The sequence below is a fragment of the Scyliorhinus torazame genome, chromosome 8 (assembly GCF_047496885.1).
Source record: "Scyliorhinus torazame isolate Kashiwa2021f chromosome 8, sScyTor2.1, whole genome shotgun sequence".
In the NCBI taxonomy this organism is placed as follows: domain Eukaryota; kingdom Metazoa; phylum Chordata; class Chondrichthyes; order Carcharhiniformes; family Scyliorhinidae; genus Scyliorhinus; species Scyliorhinus torazame.
The window spans coordinates 110543373-110563867 of NC_092714.1; the positions used below are offsets into that span (position 1 = coordinate 110543373).

The 20495-nt window shown below is 46.4% G+C and overlaps 1 protein-coding gene across 1 annotated transcript in view; it reads left to right on the forward strand.

Annotated features, from left to right (window-relative positions):
* Positions 1–20495, forward strand: part of LOC140428037 (glutamate receptor ionotropic, kainate 1-like) — a 547961-nt gene that overhangs the window by 293888 nt on the left and 233578 nt on the right. Inside the window, exons 2-3 of the mRNA XM_072514019.1 lie at positions 1004–1171; positions 1297–1554. Coding sequence (XP_072370120.1) covers positions 1004–1171; positions 1297–1554 — 426 coding nt within the window. The remainder of the gene's footprint in view (positions 1–1003; positions 1172–1296; positions 1555–20495) is intronic.

Sequence of the window (20495 nt, forward strand, 5' to 3'; positions counted from 1 at the left end):
AGGCCTTTTCTCATTAGAACGGAGAAGGATGAGGGGCGACTTGATAGAGGTTTATAAGATGACCAGGGGAATAGATAGAGTAGACAGTCAGAGACTTTTCCCCCGGGTGGAACAAACCATTACAAGGGGACATAAATTTAAGGTGAATGGTGGAAGATATAGGGGGGCTGTCAGAGGTAGGTTCTTTACCCAGAGAGTAGTGGGGGCATGGAATGCACTGCCTATGGAAGTAGTTGAGTCGGAAACATTAGGGACCTTCAAGCAGCTATTGGATAGGTACATGGATTATGGTAGAATGATATAGTATAGATTAAGTTATTCTTAAGGGCAGCACGGTAGCATTGTGGATAGCACAATTGCTTCACAGCTCCAGGGTCCCAGGTTTGATTCCGGCTTGGGTCACTGTCTGTGCGGAGTCTGCACGTCCTCCCCGTGTGTGCGTGGGTTTCCTCTGCGTGCTCCGGTTTCCTCCCACAGTCCAAAGATGTGCAGGTTAGGTGGATTGGCCATGATAAATTGCCCTTAGTGCCCAAAATTGCCCTTCGTGCTAGGTGGAGTTGCTGGGTTGTGGGGATAGGGTGGAGGTGTTGACCTTGGGTAGGGTGCTCTTTCCAGGAGCCGGTGCAGACTCGATGGGCCAGGTGGCCTCCTTCTGCACTGTAAATTCTATGATAATCTATGATTAATCTCGGACAAAGGTTCGGCACAGTATCGTGGGCCGAAGGGCCTGTTCTGTGCTGTATTTTTCTATATAGCAGCATAATTGTTTTAAACACTTTCTATCGAAATACATTTCAAAAACGATCAAATGCAAGATGCGTTTATTTTAGGATGCAAATTTTGCTTTTATCTGTCATAGCTAAAATAATGAATGATTGAAAATGTAATGATGAGAATGTATAAAATATTGTGTTTTGCAAGAAACCTGCGAAATGTGAACATTGCTTTTGCCTCAAAAAATCTGCAAAAGCAATATTGAACAATTTGTTTCTGCTTCTTTTAGGCGGTATTTTTGAAACTACTGAAAATGAGCCTATCAGCATCGAAGAGATGGCCTTCAAATTTGCAATCACTAATATAAACAGAAATAGGACATTAATGCCTAATACTACACTGACATATGATGTACAAAGAATTAATCTTTACGACAGCTTTGAAGCTTCCAGGCGGGGTGAGTACTGCATATGCCAAATTATTAATTTTTGAAATTATATTTTGAAGAAGCTTTACCTTCAGTTTGAAGGGCTCTGTGTCAGATGTATAATGAAACTAAACTGTTTCTTTAAAACCCACTAGCTTGCGATCAGCTTACACTTGGAGTAGCAGCTGTATTTGGACCTTCTCACAGTTCTTCAATAAGTGCAGTGCAGTCTATCTCTAATGCAATGGAAGTTCCACACATCCAGACCCGTTGGAAACATCGCATAGTGGATCAGAAGGAATCATTCTTCATTAACCTCTATCCAGAATATACATCTATCAGTAGAGCCATCTTGGACCTGGTGCAATACTACAAGTGGAAGACGATCACTGTAGTTTATGAAGATAGTACAGGTATGCAGCTAAATGGCCAAATGCTGTTCCATATTTAACTCATCCCACCATACTAATTTCAATGTCTTACTCAAAGTTTCAGCCCTTCATAATGTTATATTGATCCAATAAGCTGGAACCTAGCAGACTTCTGCTCATGTGCACAAAGGCTTTGATTGTATAAATACTTTAATACTCGACTGACTTTGTAGTTCTCATTGGATTTATCTGGCAGAAAATCTAGATTTGTTCTAATGCCAGTCAACTGTAACAATGTGCATTTGTTTTGCTCTGATCTGACAAAATGCCTGAGAGAATTGTTGCATTATTGATATACATTTAATTTAATTTTTTATAAACTGAGGGTCTGTTTTGCTTGTAGCAAAACTAATTTAGATAGCAAATTGAAGGAAGCTTTCCTGTATTAATAAGGATTATGAGTTGAAGTTTGTTTAGGGATTAACTGATATGCTACGAAGTTCACATGCTTTTCTTTCCCAATTGCCATTCTCTATTGAAGCTTCTCGAGGGCAATTAGGGATGGGCAACAAATGCCACTCTTGCCAGTGATGCTCGGTTCCGATGAACAAAGAAAATGCTGTTGTTGAGCATCAGGTTTAACTAGAGTTTACAGTTTTAGTTCTGCTATGATTTTCACACCAAATGTAGGCCCAGAGTGACATCAATTCAAGAGAAAATGTGTAGCACAGATCAAAGGCTTTCATCGTCCTGTTCCTATTTCATCACCAACCAGGCTTCCTTGGTAAATGGATTGATAATGGAACATCATCCTGTCATGAATCATTATGTAATGTGCGTCACTTGAGCAAGCTAGGTAAGTATAAGGGGCATAAATAAGCTCAAATCTATTTTTAAATCCCCTTCCTCCCTCATTATCTACCTGTCTATTTTGGTTTTCAGTAACTATCTCCTATTGTGGAAAGTTGTCAAGGGCTTTGCATTGAAAGTAAGTTTTGATTTTATTAGACTATTATTGTACTTTATTATTGTCTTTCCCACGGTGTTGCCCGACACTTAAACAAATCTGACTTACCCTTTATTAATTTTCTAAAACTGCTTGAAAAACGATATATTGACAGTGATTACTCATAAATGACAGAATAGGCAGACAGGGTATGGCCAATGGGAAATATTTTTCACAGTTACTCAGATCGACCTGCTTTCAGTTTTGAATAGAAGGCTCAGGATTATTGTCAAGAGACATGATCAAATATTCTGTAGAGCACAATGATTCCTGAGCTACTGTACCATAGATTCCCTATAGTGCAGAAGAAGGCCATTCAGCCCAAGTCTGCACTGACCCTCCGAAAGAGCACCTTACCGAGGCCCAATCCCCCACCCTATCCCCTACCAAGGGGCAATTTAGCATGGCCAATTGTTATGGGCCAGGGTTTAGAGAACCCCAAGGTGTATCATGGAGTTCACCTGACCCACAACTTTTAATAGATCATGGTATGGGGAGCACACGGCCCACTCTACAGGTGTGGCACAGCAGAAATGGAAAAGTATTTTTTAAAGCAAAACAATGTTTATTGTATGAACTCAAGTTAACCATTTGAAAACATACAGTAAACATCTTTGCAACCATCAATTCAAATACAACCCCCAAAGACTACAACACTAAGTAATCCTTTAAGCTTTCCTTTTAACATCCAAACGACTTAAAAACAAAACCTTTAATAGAAGCACATCAGGTTAAAGTCACTACTGAAAACATTTATAATTCTGAATTCACCGAATGATCAAGAGATTGTCTTTTCATGGCAGAGAGATCAACAGTACACCTGCTCTGTCTGGCTTCAGCTCCAACACAGAAAACAAAATTAAAACACGCCCTGCAGCAAACAGCCTAAAACGAAAGTAAAAATCTGACATACATCCAGCTCCAACAACACTCTGACATCACTGATAAACACCCATTTCTGAAAGGTACATTTCTGAAACACCCATTTCTTAAAGGTGCTCTCACATGACATCTCCCGCCAAGAAAAAAAACCCCATCAACTTCAAGATGGTTTCATTTATCACCTTTTCACTATCCTTTAAGAAATGCACACAGTAAATATACTTTTTTGTTTAAAAAAAAACCAACACACGCAAACAGGTACAATAATATAGTCCATCTTTGTTCTTCTTCCTCCAACTGAAATCCTTCTCGATTGACAGTCTCTTTGAACAAGAAGGTCTCTGCACGATCCATCCATTTCTCTACGCCTCGGCATTTCTCTTTAAAGTCAGATACTTTAGTTTAATCTGATCGCAGAATCCCTTGTAATTCTCCAACACAGGAGCATTGGTTATCACAGCTTTCAGGCCGTCAAATGCCTGTTAAAAGTCCGCTGTCCACTGAAATTTTCGACGTTTCTTCAGCAAGTCCATCAGTGGAGCAATCACGCTACAAAACATTTGCACAAATGTTCGATCAGATCCACTCATGCCAAGAAATCGCATCATTTCCCTTCGTCTTGAGGGCATCGGAAACTCCTCAAGGAAAGTGACTTGGACCTTTCCAAATTCACTTTTGGGTAGGTTTATCACCAAACCTGCCTCCTGAAGTTGATCGAATAACTCCATTAGATGTTTTAAATGTTCTTTCCATGTCTGGCTGAAAATTACCAGATCGTCGATGTATACCGCACAATTGGATAATCCTGAAACGGTTTTGTTAGTTAACCGTTGAAATGTGGCTGGGGCGTTTTTCATGCCAAATGGCGTAACTTTGAATTGGTATACACCATCTGGAGTCACAAAAGCTGAAATCTCCTTCGCCCTTTCGGATAAAGGTACCTGCCAGTAACCTTTAAGTAAATCCAGTTTGGAAATAAAAGTTGATTGTCCCAGTTTCTCAATGCAATCCTCCAAACGTTGGGATAGGATAAGAGTCCGTTCTTGAAACTGCATTAACCTTTCTATAGTTCACACACAACCGTTGGGTACCATCTGGTTTTGGTACCATCACTATCGGTGAGCTCCATTGGCTGCAACCCACTTCAATTATGCAATTTTTAAGCATACTCTCAATCTCTTTGTTAACCTGTGCCAATTTTAAAGGGTTAGGTCTATATGGATGGTGTTTGATTGGAACAGCATTTCCCACATCTACATCATGTATAGCCATTTTAGTACTTCCCAATTTATGTCCACAAACCCGCCCACGTGATATCAGTAACCCTTTCAGGTCAGTTTGTTTTTCCTCTGGAAGGTAACTCAACAATTTATCCCAATTTTTAAGAATATCCTCGTTTTCCAATTTAATTTGAGGTATGTCGAATTCACAGTCATCTGGATTTGGTTCGTCACTTTGAGTTAGAATCATTAAAACCTCCTCCTTTTTCTCTCCTTCCCTTTCAAAGTAGCTTTTAAGCATATTCACATGACACATTCGGTGAGTCTTCCTTCTATCTGGTGTTTTAACCACATAATTCACCTCACTTAATTTCCTTTCAATCTGATAAGGTCCACAATACCTTGCTTTTAAAGGTTCACCTGCCACTGGTAACAATACTAAAACTTTATCTCCGCTGGCAAAACTACAAACTTTGGATTCCTTGTCCGCTACCCGTTTCATCATATTTTGTGCAACTTTTAAATGCTGTCTAGCCAATTCACCTGCTCTATTTAATCGTTCCCTAAAATTTGACACGTAATCCAATAATGTAATTTCCGATTTCTCACTCACCAATTTTTCCTTAATCAATTTAAGTGGTCCTCTTACCTCATGACCAAAAATTAGTTCAAAAGGACTGAATTTGGTTGATTGATTAGGTGCATCCCTAATTGCAAACAGTACGAATGGAATTCCTTTATCCCAATCCTCTGGATAATCGACACTAAGCCCTCAACATTGTCTTTAATTTCTGATGCCACCTTTCGAATGCTCCCTGCGATTCTGGATGGTAAGCAGTTGATTTAAATTGTTTTATTCCTAAGCTATCCATAACTTCTTTGAATAACCTTGAGGTAAAACTTGATCCTTGATCCGATTGTATTTCTGTGGGTAGTCCATATCTAGAAAAGAATTTAAGTAACTCCTCCACAATCTTATTCGCTGTAATATTATGTACTGGAATGGCCTCTGGAAACCTAGAAGACACATCCGTTATCGTCAAAAGATGTTGATTCCCACTTTTTGTTTTAGGAAGCGGTCTTACGCAATCAATTACGACCCTTGTAAAAGGTTTCTCAAATGCTGGAATGGGTATTAAGGGCACTGTTTTTATCACTGCTTGAGGTGTCCCTATCACTTGACATGTGTGGCATGATTGACAAAATTTAACTACATCTTTATGTAGTCCAGGCCAATAAAAATGTTTTTGGATTTTAGCTTGAGTTTTCCTTATTCCCAAATGACCTCCCACTGGTACCTCATGTGCAACTCGCAATACCTCCTTTCTATACTCTACCGGCAATACTACTTGATGAACTTCTGCCCACTTTTCATCCGCCTGCATATGTAAAGGTTTCCATTGTCTCATCAAGACATCACTTTTACGGTAATAACACTCTGGTATACACGCAGATTCCTCTTCCGTGTATGCTTTCTGATATATCCGTTTTATTTCTACATCATTTTATTGTAACTCCGCCAATTTTCCTGAACTAAAAATATCCGCCTCATCCTCCACCTGTTCTTGTTCGTTTTCAGCCATCAAATAAAAAATCGTTTCTGATATTTGCACTTCAACTTCATCTTTACTCTTTGGTTTCTCCTCTTGTCTTAACCTGTGACTTGGCGACCTTGTTACTACACAATCCGGAAAAATCCCAGGATATTCGTCCCTCAACGCTTCAGTTGTCGGATTTTTCACTGGCTTATCCACCACGGGAGGCATCACTCCCACCTGTGATCCAGTTATATCATTGCCCAAGATAAACTGTATTCCTGGACAATATAGTTTCTCTATTACTCCTACTACCACTTCACCACTCTTCACTGGACTTTCCAACCTAATCTTATATAATTGAACACTACTCCTCTCACCCTGAATTCCATATATTACCACCTTTTCTACATAACTCCTCACCTCTTACCATTAAAGATTGACTAGCTCCCGTATCTCTTAAAATTGTGACTTCTTTACCTGCTCCTCCTGATACCCACACAAGTAAATTCTTTAAAGAGATCTGGCACCTTCTTATCAATCATCTCTTGATCAGGCTGTACAATCTTTTGCACCTCCTTCGCTTCCCTTGGGCTTTCCTTTACCACTTTCACAAACCCCACTGTCTTAACCTGTTTTACCACATCAGCCTTACCAGTGCGTTTCTTCAACCACCAACACTGTGACTTTACATGGTCTAGTTTATTCCAGTGAAAACATTTGAAACTGTTCATTTCTTTTCCACCCTCCTGGATTTCTTTTTTTGTCTGAGGTACACTCTCATTATCTCCTATCATATCATCTTTACTTTTACCACTTGAGTATTTCTCATGTCCCCAGTTCCTATCCCTCACAGGCTGAAACTGATGTCGGAAACCAAGCTTTGATTTATGAAGTAATTCATAATAATTTGCCATTTCTGCTGCTAATCTCGCAGTTTTAACCATCTGCTCTTCCACACGAGTTCTCACTACATCAGGAATTGAATTTTTAAACTCCTCCAAAAGTATAATTTCTCTGAGAGCTTCATATGTTTGGTCTATTTTCAAAGCCCTTATCCACCTATCAAAATTACTCTGTTTGAGCCTTTCAAACTCCATGTATGTTTGACCAAATTCTTTCCCTAAATTTCTAAACCTTTGTCTATAGGCTTCAGGCACTAGATCATAAGCACCTAAGATGGATTTTTTCACCTCCTCATACATCTCATATACCTCCTCCGGTAGTGATGCAAACACTTCACTAGCCCTGCCTACTAGCTTTGTTTGAATCAGTAATACCCACATGTCCTGTGGCCATTTCATTTGTTTAGCTATCTTCTCAAATGAAATGAAAAAGGCTTCCACCTCCTTCTCATCAAACTTTGGCAATGCTTGGACATATTTAAATAGATCCCCACCAAGCCTTCGACTATGACGCTCATTTTCACTATCCTCATCACTATCCTCCATCTGTACGTTTCCCTTTACGTCTGCCAATTTTAACTGACTGTTATGTTTCATAGCCATTTTCTGAAGTTCAAACTCTCTCTCTTTTTCCCTTTCCTCTCTATCTCTTTCTTTTTGTTCTGCTAGGGCTATTCTTTCTTTGTTTCTTTCTTCTCTCTCCTTTTCATTTTCCCCGATCTGTATCTCCCTTTCTCTTACTTTTTCTCTCATTGCATATTCAAGCTGCTTTAATTCTTTTTCATGTTCAAGTTGCTTAATCTGCAACTGGATCTTTGCCATTTCTAATGAGTCAGACGGTATCTCAGACAACTTTAAATGCTTAGCCACCACCATAATTACTTCATCTTTTCGCATTTTGTCAGGTAATGTTAACTGCAATGTTTTTGCCAAATCTAACAGTCTGCTTTTAGTCTCTGTCTGTAAGGTACTGCGTGAGATTGTCTCCACCCTCAAAAACTTCAGAGCCTCTGAAAGCGCCATTGTCCACAACACACTCCCCACTTAAACTAAAATACCACACCTGAAAAGCAACCACAATATGCTCACCCCTCACTGTCTTTAAATTCGCTAAGCCAATCCAATAGATAGACTTTTATCCCGGACGAGCCCCCAATTTGTTATGGGCCAGGGTTTACAGAACCCCAAAGTGTATCATGGAGTTCACCTGGCCCATAACTTTTAATAGATTGTGGTATGGGGAGCACACGGCCCACTCTACAGGTGTGGTAAAACAGAAAAGGAAAAGTAATTTTTAAAGCAAAACAATGTTTATTCTATGAACTCAAGTTAGCCTTTTGAAAACATACAGTGAACATCTTAGCAACCATTAATTCAAATACAACCCCCAAAGACTACAACACTAAGTAATCCTTGAAGCTTTCCTTTTAACATCCATACGACTTAAAGAACAAAACCTTTATCAGAAGCACATCAGGTTAAAGTCACGACTGAAAACATTTATAATTCTGAATTCAACAAATGATCAAGAGATAGTCTTTTCATGGCAGAGAGATCAACAGTACACCTGCTCTGTCTGGCCTCAGCTCCAACACTGAAAAACGAAACTAAAACACAGCCTGCAACAAACAGCCTAAAATGAATGTAAAAAGCTGACAGACAGCCCAGCTCTACCCACACTCTGACATCACTGATAAACACCAATTTCTTAAAGGTACATTCCTTAAACACCCATTTCTTAAAGGTACTCTCACATGACACAATCCACTTAACCCACATAAGGGCAGCACGGTAGCATTGTGGATAGCACAATTGCTTCACAGCTCCAGGGTCCCATGTTCGGTTCCGGCTTGGGTCACTGTCTGTGCGGAGTCTGCACATCCTCCCCGTGTCTGCGTGGGTTTCCTCCGGGTGCTCCGGTTTCCTCCCACAGTCCAAAGATGTGCAGGTTAGGTGGATTGGCCATGATAAATTGCCCTTAGTGTCCAAAATTGCCCTTAGTGTTGGTTGGGGTTACTGGATTATGGGGATAGGGTCGAGGTGTTGACCTTGGGTAGGGTGCTCTTTCCAAGAGCCGGTGCAGACCAGATGGGCCGAATGGCCTCCTTCTGCACTGTAAATTCTATGAAATTCTATGAAAGTTTGGGAGGAAACCGGAGCACCCGGAGGAAACCCATGCAGACACGTCGAGAGCGTGCAAACTCCACACAGACATTCACCTGAGTGGGAATCGAACCCGGGTCTCTGGCGCTGTGAGGCACCAGTGCTAACCACGGTGCCACTGCGCCCCAACAAAATGTTGAAAGACATAGGCCATGAAGTTAGAAAGAAAATCTAGAATTTTGCTTATTGATATTTGAGGGAAGGTGATTCTATTCAGTCTTTTTTTTCTTTTAGGAGATTTACTAAATTGTGTAGTGTCTATAATGTAACAAATTGTATATGTGTCGAAAAAACAGGTCTGATTGTGCCTTCCTTGCTATGCAGTCTTGATATTTATACAGCCATGGAATATTAATGGCCATTTGGCCCAATAAGTAAATGCCAATATTTTTCCCTGCATTATCAATAGCCTAATTTCACGCTCCCATACTTTTTAATCTTTCTCTTTATCAATGAACAATCAAATTCCCTTTCAAAAGGATATATTGCCTTTACTTCCATGGCTTGTGTCGAGAGTTCCACAGCATAAACATCTTCTCTGTGAAGATTCATAGGCCCAAATTTTCCGATCATGTGGGAACCTGATCAGACAAAAAAAACGATCTACTTACCTCCTCCAATTATTTTCTCGCCAATCTTCTGATGGAAGATCCTGCAGATCCTATTCAGTGAAGGAAACCTCAGACCGAGAAGTGGAGAGAAATTGTACAAAAGCCATGCCCCTTTTACTAGCTGCCATATTCTGGTAAGTAAGAGTTGAAATGTCCCAAAGCTTCTCAACGTGTTAAAATGTATGAGTGAATGTGTGCGTAGGTCAGTGAATGGGTGAATGCGCAGATATGTAAGTGGATAGGGTGGGTTAGGTAAGTGAGTAAGGAGGTAGGGTGGAGCTGGTTAGGGGACTAGATATGGTGGCAGTTGGGTAGGGTGGCAGCTGGGTCGGGTAGTGAAGTTGGGTTGGGGTGAAACAGGGGGGTTGGGGGGAGTTATGGGGGGGTGGGCGTCAGTTGAATAGTTACCCAGGAGTTCGGCAATGATTTTTCAGTCTAACATTGCCTAGGTAACTATTCACGTCAGTGTAAATCAGAATCATCAGAAATTCCCCAACTCTAAGTCAGAATCTGAGACTTCTTCAGAGGGTCCTCAGGAGCAGAGGAATTGCCCATTGGAAGTTCCCAGGCAATACCCCTGGATTAATTGCACCAGGATTTCTGAAGGAGCCTATTAGCACATCTTGAGAGAGTGCAGACAGGAGACCGGAAGATCTTTGCCGACTAACTTCCCATTTAAAGGTACTCTAGTTAACATCTTGCTGGGCAGTGAATAAAGGTGAAAAGCATTGAGGGAGAACGAGGGAATAGGGCCAGTGTGGCTCTGAGGGAGAGCAGACAGGGAGAAGTTGCTGAACACAGCGGGTCTGGTGGCCTGAAGTGTATATGTTTTAATGCAAGAAGTATTACAGGTAAGGCAGATGAACTTAGAACTTGGATTAGTACTTGGAACTCTAATGTTGTTGCCATTACAGAGACCTGGTTGAGGGAAGGACAGGATTGGCAGCTAAGCGTTCCAGGATTTAGATGTTTCAGGCGGGATAGAGGGGGATGTAAAAGGGGTGGCGGAGTTGCGCTACTGGTTAGGGAGAAAATCACAGCTGTACTGCGGGAGGACACCTCAGAGGGCAGTGAGGCCATATGGGTAGAGATCAGGATTAAGAAGGGTACAGTCACAATTTTGGGGGTTTACTACAGGCCTCCCAACAGCCAGCGGGAGATAGAGGAGCAGATAGGAAACAGATTTTGGAACAGAGTAAAAACAACAGGGCTGTTGTGATGGGAGACTTCAACATCCCCAATACTAACTGAGACTCACTTAGTGCCAGGGGCTTAGACGGGGCAGAGTTTGTAAGGAGCATCCAGGAGGGCTTCTTAAAACAATATGTAGACAGTCCAACGAGGGAAGGGGCTGTACTGGACCTGGTATTGGGGAATGAGCCTGGCCAGGTGGTAGAAGTTTCAGTAGGGGAGCATTTCGGGAACAGTGACCACAATTCAGTATGTTTTAAAGTGCTGGTGGACAAGGATAAGAGTGGTCCGAGGGTGAATGTGCTAAATTGGGGGAAGGCTAATTATAGCAATATTAGGCGGGAGCTGAAGAACCTAGATTGGGGACGGATGTTTGAGGGTAAATCAACATTTGACATGTGGGAGGCTTTCAAGTGTCAGTTGAAAGGAATTCAGGACTGGCATGTTCCTGTGAGGAAGAAGGATAAATACGGCAAATTTCGGGAACCTTGGATAACGAGAGATATTGTAGGCCTCGTCAAAAAGAAAAAGAAGGCATTTGTCAGGGCTAGAAGGTTGGAAACAGACGAAGCCTGTGTGGAACATAAGAAAAGTAGGAAGGAACTTAAGCAAGGAGTCAGGAGGGCTAGAAGGGGTCACGAAAAGTCATTGGCAAATAGGGTTAAGGAAAATCCCAAGGCTTTTTACACGTACATAAAAAGCAAGAGAGGAGCCAGGGAAAGGGTTGGCCCACTGAAGGATAGGCAAGGGAATCTATGTGTGGAGCCAGAGGTAATGGGTGAGGTACTAAATGAATACTTTGCATCAGTATTCACCAAAGAGAAGGAATTGGTGGATGTTGAGTCTGGAGTAGGGTGTGTAGATAGCCTGGGTCACATTGAGATCCAAAAAGACAAGGTGTTGGGCGTCTTGAAAAATATTAAGGTAGATAAGTCCCCAGGACCTGATGGGATCTATCCCAGAATACTGCAGGAGGCGAGAGAGGAAATTACTGAGGCCTTGACAGAAATCTTTGGATCCTCACTGTCTTCAGGTGATGTCCCAGAGGACTGGAGAATAGCCAATGTTGTTCCTTTGTTTAAGAAGGGTAGCAAGGATAATCCAGGGAACTACAGGCCGGTGAGCCTTACGTCAGTGGTAGGGAAATTACTGGAGAGAATTCTTCGAGACAGGATCTACTCCCATTTGGAAGCAAGTGGATGTATTAGTGAGAGGCAGCATGGTTTTGTGAAGGGGAGGTCGTGTCTCACTAACTTGATAGAGTTTTTCGAAGGTGTCACAAAGATGATTGATGCAGGTAGGGCAGTGGATGTTGTCTATATGGACTTCAGTAAGGCCTTTGACAAGGTCCCTCATGGTAGACTGGTACAAAAGGTGAAGTCACACAGGATCAGGGGTGAGTTGGCAAGGTGGATACAGAACTGGCTAGGTCATAGAAGGCAGAGAGTAACAATGGAAGGGTGCTTTTCTAATTGGAGGGCTGTGACCAGTGGTGTTCCACAGGGATCAGTGCTGGGACCTTTGCTGTTTGTAGTATATATAAATGATTTGGAGGATAATGTAACTGGTCTGATTAGTAAGTTTGCAGACGACACAAAGGTTGGTGGAATTGCAGATAGCGATGAGGACTGACAGAGGATACAGCAGGATTTAGATTGTTTGGAGACTTGGGCGGAGAGATGGCAGATGGCGTTTAATCTGGACAAATGTGAGGTAATGCATTTTGGAAGGTCTAATGCAGGTAGGGAATATACAGTGAATGGTAGAAACCTCAAGGTATTGAAAGTCAGAGAGATCTAGGTGTATAGGTCCACAGTGTTGTGTTGGGCGCTCTGGATCCGTGGAACACATACAGGTCACCAACACTTGAAATAGTGCAACACTATATTATTGAATCATTAACTGTTTAACATACGCTCACTGTGGGTTAACACGATACTAGCTTCAACTAAAGACCTTTGCTTTGTCCTAACCAGTCGATGCACTCAGCACATGGTGAATGCCTGTGCTGCAGGCTGAGAGCTCTGTCCTACTAGCTAGCTGCAGCTTGAATGCCCGGGAACTCTGATGCCGCCTGTCTTTATAGTGCGTGTGCCCTCACTGGTGATTGGCTGCAGTGTTGTGTGTGTTGATTGGTCCCACTGTGTGTCCATCAGTGTGTGTCTGCACCATGATATACTGGTGTATATTATGACATCCCCCCCTTGTATAAAAGAATGTATATGTGTGGCAATAAATAGTGTATGATGAGAATGTCCCTGACTACGTGTGTGCGAAAGATATATTTACAGGACTATGTACATGAGAACTAAGCTATTTACATGGGAAGGTGCCTGGTGCAGAAAAACAGTGTGCAACAAGAATAATGAGATGAACACTATATACAAACCATGTAAACGATCAAACGGAAGAACAGAACTATTCAGAAAGTCTATAAGTCCACAAAGTTCACAAATTAAGTCTCTGAGGTGGGCGACGAATTTTGATCGATCGCCTCAAGGGTGGGTCGGGAGCCACCGGCTGAGGAGCAGGCTGGACTGCGTCAGAGTGAGGAGGATGCAGAGTGACCGGGATCTCTGCCTAGTCCATGGCAGGGTCAGCAGGAGGGCAAGGCGACAGTGGAGGATCATGTAGTGAGCGTGGAACGAGACAAAGTTGATTGCGGCGCAGAATGGAGCCATCCGGTAGACGAACTAGGAACAAGCGGGGGGCCACCTGCCGAAGGACAACAGCGGTTGCAGACCAGCCACCATCCGGAAGATGGATGCGGACATTGTCATCTGGAGCCAGAGCAGGGAGATCAGCTGCACGGGAGTCATGAGCCGCCTTGTGCTGTGCATGAGACTGTTGCATTCGTTGAAGGACCGGAACGTGGTCGAGGTCTGGGACTTGAATGGATGGCACCGTCGTCCTCAGGGTACGACCCATAAGCAATTGGGCTGGTGACAGGCCAGTGGACAGTGGGGCCGAGCGATAGGCCAGCAAGGTGAGGTAGAAATCGGACCCAGCACGGCAGCCTTGCAGAGGAGCCGTTTGACTATGTGGACGCCCTTCTCTGCTTTGCCGTTGGATTGGGGGTACAGGGGACTGGATGTCACATGTGCAAAACTGTACCGCCTGGCAAAGTTGGACTATTCCTGGCTTGCGAAGCAGGGGCCATTGTCTGACATAACCGTGAGTGGATGCCGAGCAAAGGTGTCCTTACAGGCACGGATAACTGCAGACAATGTGATATCGTGCAACCGTGTCACCTCCGGGTAATTTGAGAAGTATTCCACGATCTGGACATAGTCTCTAACCAGCGTGTGGAACAGGTCGATGCCCACCTTGGTCCAAGGTGATGTGACCAACTCATGGGGCTGCAGGGCCTCACGTGGTTGGGCCGGCTGGAAGCGCTGACAAGTGGGGCAGTCGAGCACTGTGTTGGCTATGTCTACATTAATGCCGGGCCAGTACACTGCCTCTCAGGCCCGTCGGCGGCACTTTTCCACGCCAAGATGGCCCTCGTGTAGCTGTTCCAGGATGAGCTGGTGCATGCTATGCGGGATGACAATGTGGTCCAGTTTCAGAAGAACCCCGTCTACTACCGCCAGATCATCTCTGACATTACAGAACTGAGGGCTTTGGTCCTTGAGCCACCCATCTGTTAGGTGGCGCATGACACGCTGTAGCAAAGGGTCAGCCGCCGTCTCGCGGAGAATTTGGACGATGTGTTCATCCATGGCAAGTAGATTGGCGGCCACAAAGGCCACATGGGTGTCATCCTGGCAGACAAATCCCGCTGGGTCACATGGAGTGTTGACTGCCCTGGAGAGAGCATCAGCAATGATGAGGTCTTTGCCTGGGGTGTATACCAGCTGGAAGTCATATCGCCGGAGCTTGAGAAGAATACGCTGGAGGCGAGACGTCTGTATTATATTGACCAGCGGGCGATGGCCGGTCTCGACGGTGAATTGAGGAAGTCCGTACACATAATCGTGAAATTTAACCACACCGGTCAGAAGGCCCAGGCACTCTTTTTCTATCTGCACGTAGCGCTGTTCCGTGGGGGTCATGGTGCGCGGCGCCTATGCAACGGGGGCCCATGATGAGGCCTCATCGCGTTGCAGGAGCACTGCCCCAATGCCGGATTGGCTGGCATCGGTCGAAATTTTGGCCTCTTTTGCTGGATCAAAGAAAGCTAAGACCGGGGCCGTGGTGAGTTTGGCTTTGAGTTCTCTCCATTCGCGCTCGTGGGCAGGGAGCCATTGGAAGTCTGTCGTCTTCCTGACCAGGTTCCTGAGAGCCGTGGTATGAGAGGCGAGGTTAGGGATGAACTTCCCTAAAAAGTTGACCATGCCCAACAATCGGAGGACCGCCTTCTTGTACTCTGGCTTGACGTCGTGGTGCTGGTCGATGATGGCGTTGAGTTATGCCCTGCAGTCAGTGTCCTGAAAGGCAGACGTGTCATCAGGAGAGAGAGAGTGAACTCTCTGAACTAGGTTCAACAGCTTGCATGCCTGCGTGTCAAGCAGGGAGGCTTGTTTTCATGGCTGTGATAGCAGCCACCTTGTCCGCATCCGGCCGCACACCCAACTGGGAGATGTGGTCCCCGAGGAACTTTAGTTCCGTCTGACCAAAAGAGCATTTGGCCCTGTTGAGGCGTAGGCCCTGCTCACGTATGCGTTTGAACACGCGCTGGAGGTGACTGACATGCTCCTGCAGGGTGGTGGACCAAATGATTATGTCGTCGACATAGATGCGAACACCTTCAATGCCTTCCATCATTTGTTCCATAATACTATGGAACACTTCTGAAGCAGATATGATCCCAAATGGCATCCTGTTGTAACAATATCTGCCAAAGGGGGTATTAAATGTACACAGTTTCCTGCTGGATTTGTCAAGCTGGATTTGCCAGAATCCTTTTGAGGCGTCGAGTTTGGTGAAGAGCTTGGCGCGAGCCATCTCACATGTGATCTCTTCGCGCTTGGGAATTGGATAATGCTCCCTCATGATATTGCGATTTAGATCCTTGGGATCATTGCAAATTCTCAATTCGCCGGAAGGCTTCTTTACACATACCATGGAACTGTCCCAGTCGGTCGGTTCCATGACTCTGGAAATCACTCCTTGGTCCTGGAGGTCCTGCAGCTGCTGCTTGAGGCGGTCCTTGAGGGGTGCTGGGACCCTGCGAGGTGCGTGCACCACAGACGTGGCATTCGGTTTCAATAAGATCTTGTAGTTACATGGGAGCATGCCCATGCCTTCGAAGACGTCGTGGTGCTGGTCAATGATGGCGTTGAGTTATGCCCTGCAGTCAGTGTCCTGAAAGGCAGACGTGTCATCAGGAGAGAGAGAGTGAACTCTCTGAACTAGGTTCAACAGCTTGCATGCCTGCGTGTCAAGCAGGGAGGCTTACGAGGAGCCCAGGATTTCAAAAGGAAGGATGGCTTTGCGTGACCTGTGAGTCACTTCAAGTTGGCACGAGCCACTGGCAGCAATGGCATTGCCATTGTAATCCAATAGCTGGCAGGCTGATGGAAGGATGGCTGGATTGACACGAAGTCTTTGTGGAAGTCAGACCACGCAATGAGATTGGCGGAGGCACCAGTGTCCAGGCGGAATCGTATTTGGGACCTGTTGACCGTCAAGGTGGCACACCACTCATCGTCTGGATCGATGCTGTATACCGACAGCGGCTGGTGTCTTTGCTTCGGGGACAGCCTGTTTTTTGTCACAATGCCGACTCGAAAAGGCGCCTTCGGGTCCTCGGTGTCACTGCTGTGTGGAAGGTCCACATCGGACTCGGTGACCGTGGGTTAAATTGCCCGTACATTCCTGCGAGGCTGACTGAAACGATATGAATTGGCAGGCTGAGCTGCTCGGCAGAAGGCAGCATAGTGGCTAAGTCTGCCACATCTTAGGCATTGTCGAGATTTGGCAGGGCATTGCCGTTTTAAATGGGCGGAGCCACAGTTGCCGCACGTCGTAGCTTCAGCACGTTCGCTGTGCCACCGCACATGCGCAGTGTGGTCGTGCGTGGTGCGCGCCTGCGCATTATGTTCTTCGACGTCGCCGTCCCCTCGTTTGGTGCGCACAAGCGCGGGAGTCCGCGAAAAGCGCGCAAAATGGCCACCCTCATCCAGGCTGAGGCCCTGGAGATGCTCAATTGCTTGGACCCATTCCGCCTCGTGGGGACCTTGCCGCACCGTTTCAGCCGCTTGGATCTGGGAATACCAACTCGTGGCGTTTTCGTGTAGGACACAGGTCTCAATGGCGGTCGCTAGGGTGAGCTGCTTTACTTTGAGGAGCTGCTGGCGTAGAGGGTCCGACTGAACACCAAAAACGATCTGGTCGAGTATCATGGAGTCGGAGGTGGGCCCGTAGCTGCAAGACTGCGCAAGGATGCGGAGGTGCATAAGAAAGGATTGGAAAGGTTCGTCCTTACCCTGCAAACGCTGATGGGACACGTCGCGCTCGAAACTTTAATTCACCTCTACACTGCAGTGAGTGTCAAACTTGAGGAGGACCGTCTTGAACTTTGTTTTATCTTCATCATCCGCAAAGGTGAGAGAATTGAAATTGTGGATAGCATGGTCCCCGGCCGTGCATAGGAGGAGAGCAATCTTCCTGGTATCCGAGGCGTCTTCCTTGTCTGTGGCCTCAAGGAAGAGCTGGAAGCGCTGTTTGAATATCTTCCAGTTGGCCCCCAGATTGCCGGCAATGCGGAGCGGTGGCGGTGGGCAGATGTTGTCCATGTTGCAGGATGATGGAATGCTGGTGGAAGGCAGATCACTCACAGGTATGTCTAAGAAGTGCTAATATCCCTCAACTCCTGGTATCATGTTATGTTGGGCGCTCTGGATCTGTGGAATGCACACAGGTTACCAACACTTGAAATAGTGCAACACTATTTTATTGAATCATTAACTGTTTAATATACTCTCATTGTGGGTTAACATGATACTAGCTTTAACTAAAGACCTTTATAGGCCTTATCCTAACCAGTCGATGCACTCAGCACATGGTGAATGTCTGTGATGCAGGCTGTGAGCTCTGTCCTACTAGCTAGCTGCAGCTCGAATGCCCGGGAACTCTGATGTCCCCTGTCTTTATAGTGCGTGTGCTCTAACTGCTGATTGGCTGCGGTGTTGTGTGTGTTGATTGGTCCCACTGTGTGTCCATCAGTGTGTGTCTGCACCATGATATACTGGTGTATATTATGACACACAGGTCACTGAAAGGGGCAACACAGGTGGAGAAGGTGGTCAAGAAGGCATACGGCATGCTTGCCTTCATTGGCCGGAGCATTGAGTAAAAGAATTGACAAGTCATGTTGCAGCTGTATAGAACCTTAGTTAGGCCACACTTGGAATATAGTTTTCAATTCTGGTCGCCACACTACCAGAAGGATGTGGAGGCTTTAGAGAGGGTGCAGAAGAGATTTACCAAGATGTTGCCTGGTATGGAGGGCATTAGCTATGAGGAGAGGCTGAATAAACTCGGTTTGTTCTCACTGGAACAACGGAGGTTGAGGGGCGACCTGGTAGAGGTCTACAAAATTATGAGGGGCATAGACAGAGTGGATAGTCAGAGGCTTTTCCCCAGGGTAGCGGGGTCAATTACTAGGGGGCATAGGTTTAAGGTGCGTGGTGCAAGGTTTAGAGTAGATGTACGAGGCAAGTTTTTTACACAGAGGGTAGTGGGTGTCTGGAACTCGCTACTGGAGGAGGTAGTGGAAGCAGGGACGATAGTGACATTTAAGGGTCATCTTGACAAATACATGAATAGGATGGGAATAGAGGGATACGGACCCAGGAAGTGTAGAAGATTGTAGTTTAGTCGGGCAGCATGGTCGGCACGGGCTTGGAGGGCTGAAGGGCCTGTTCCTGTGCTGTACTTTTCTTTGTTCTCTTTGTTCTTTGTAAATGGACAGGATTCTCCATTCCCCACTGCTAAGATCGGGAATCCCGATCGGGTGGAAAATCTCATGTCGGGCCAAAAACGAGATTGGCGCCAGGCGGCAGACCCGTCCCCAGACTCTGGCCCCGCCCCACCAGCCAGAGCGGGCTTCCCACTCCGCATCGGCAAGAACCTGCAAACAGCTCATTCATTTGAATTTGCATTAATTTGAATGCGATTAACGGGCTGGTGGCCGCCCCCCTCATTATGCTAACCTCCCAGCCGGCAGTCACACAGGCTTGATTTGGTGCAGGTATTTACAAATGGGGTCCTGGCACCATGGCCTTTGAGGGAGAGCAAGGAGGTAAGTACCTTTGTCCTTGGCCGGGATTCTCCCTTTTTGGGACTAAGTCCCCACGCCCGCCGGAAAACAAGAGAGAATCACTCCGGACTTGTTCCTCGAACGTCCGGGGTGATTCTCTGTTTTCCAGGGGGCTAGCAGGGCCCTGGCGTGCGTCCCACAGCTCTGTCTGCCGGAGGGGCCCAGACTGTGCGGCCACGCATGCGCACAGCAGCCGCATGTGCGCGGCGGCTCACTTTGGCGCGGGCACCGCCAACATGGCAGAGCTGCACAGCGGGCCCGCACGGAGGAAGGCCCCCGATCGCGGGCCACCGCAGAGGCTCCCCCCGGAGTCAGATCCGTCCTGACCCCACCAGGACCACAACCGAGGCCGCGGGTCGCAGCTCCCGCCGGGTGGTACCAGATGTAAACCACAGCGGCGAGTCGCCCGCAGAGAATCGCCGCGGGGGCCTATTTCAGCGGCCACGGACTGACGCCGCGGCGACCACGCAAGCGTAATTGGCGGCGATTCTCCAGCGACCAACATTGGAGCAGCGTGACAGGAATTCCCCGCGCCCCCACCGATTCTCTCCCAGCTAAGTGTCTCTGGCTCTCTGGGTGGTGCATACTGGAGCTCTGGGACTAGTGGGGATCGACATGATGACAAAGGTGTGGGGCGGGATTCTCCACTCCCGCGCCGAAGTGCCCACGCCGTCGTGAACGCCGTCGAGGTTCACGACGGCGCGAAACGGCCCCTATCCGACCGATTCAGGGCCCAATAATGGGCTAGGAGCGGGGCCGCGTCTTCTTCACGCGCCAGGCCTTGTCGCCGCATAAAGGCGGCGCCGCATACATGACACGGCCAGCGCCGCATAACTGGCATCACCCGCGCATGCGTGGTTGCCGTCCTCTCCGAGTCCGCCCCGCAAGAAGATGGGGGACGGATCTTGCGGGGCCGCGGAAGGAAGGAGGTCCTCCTTCAGAGAGGACGGCCCGACGATCGGTGGGCACCGATCGCGGGCCATCCCACATTTGAGGTACCCCCCGATGCAGGATCCCCCCCCGCAGGCTGACCCCCCAGCATTCCCGCGCTGTTCCCGACGGCAACGACCAGGTGTGGACGGCGCCGGGGGGAGCCCGCCATTCTGGCCTGGCCGCTCGACCCATCCGGGCCTGAGAATAGCGGGGGTGACGGAGAATCGCCATTTTGGGTGTCTCCGGCGATTCTCCAGCCTGCAGCCTGCGG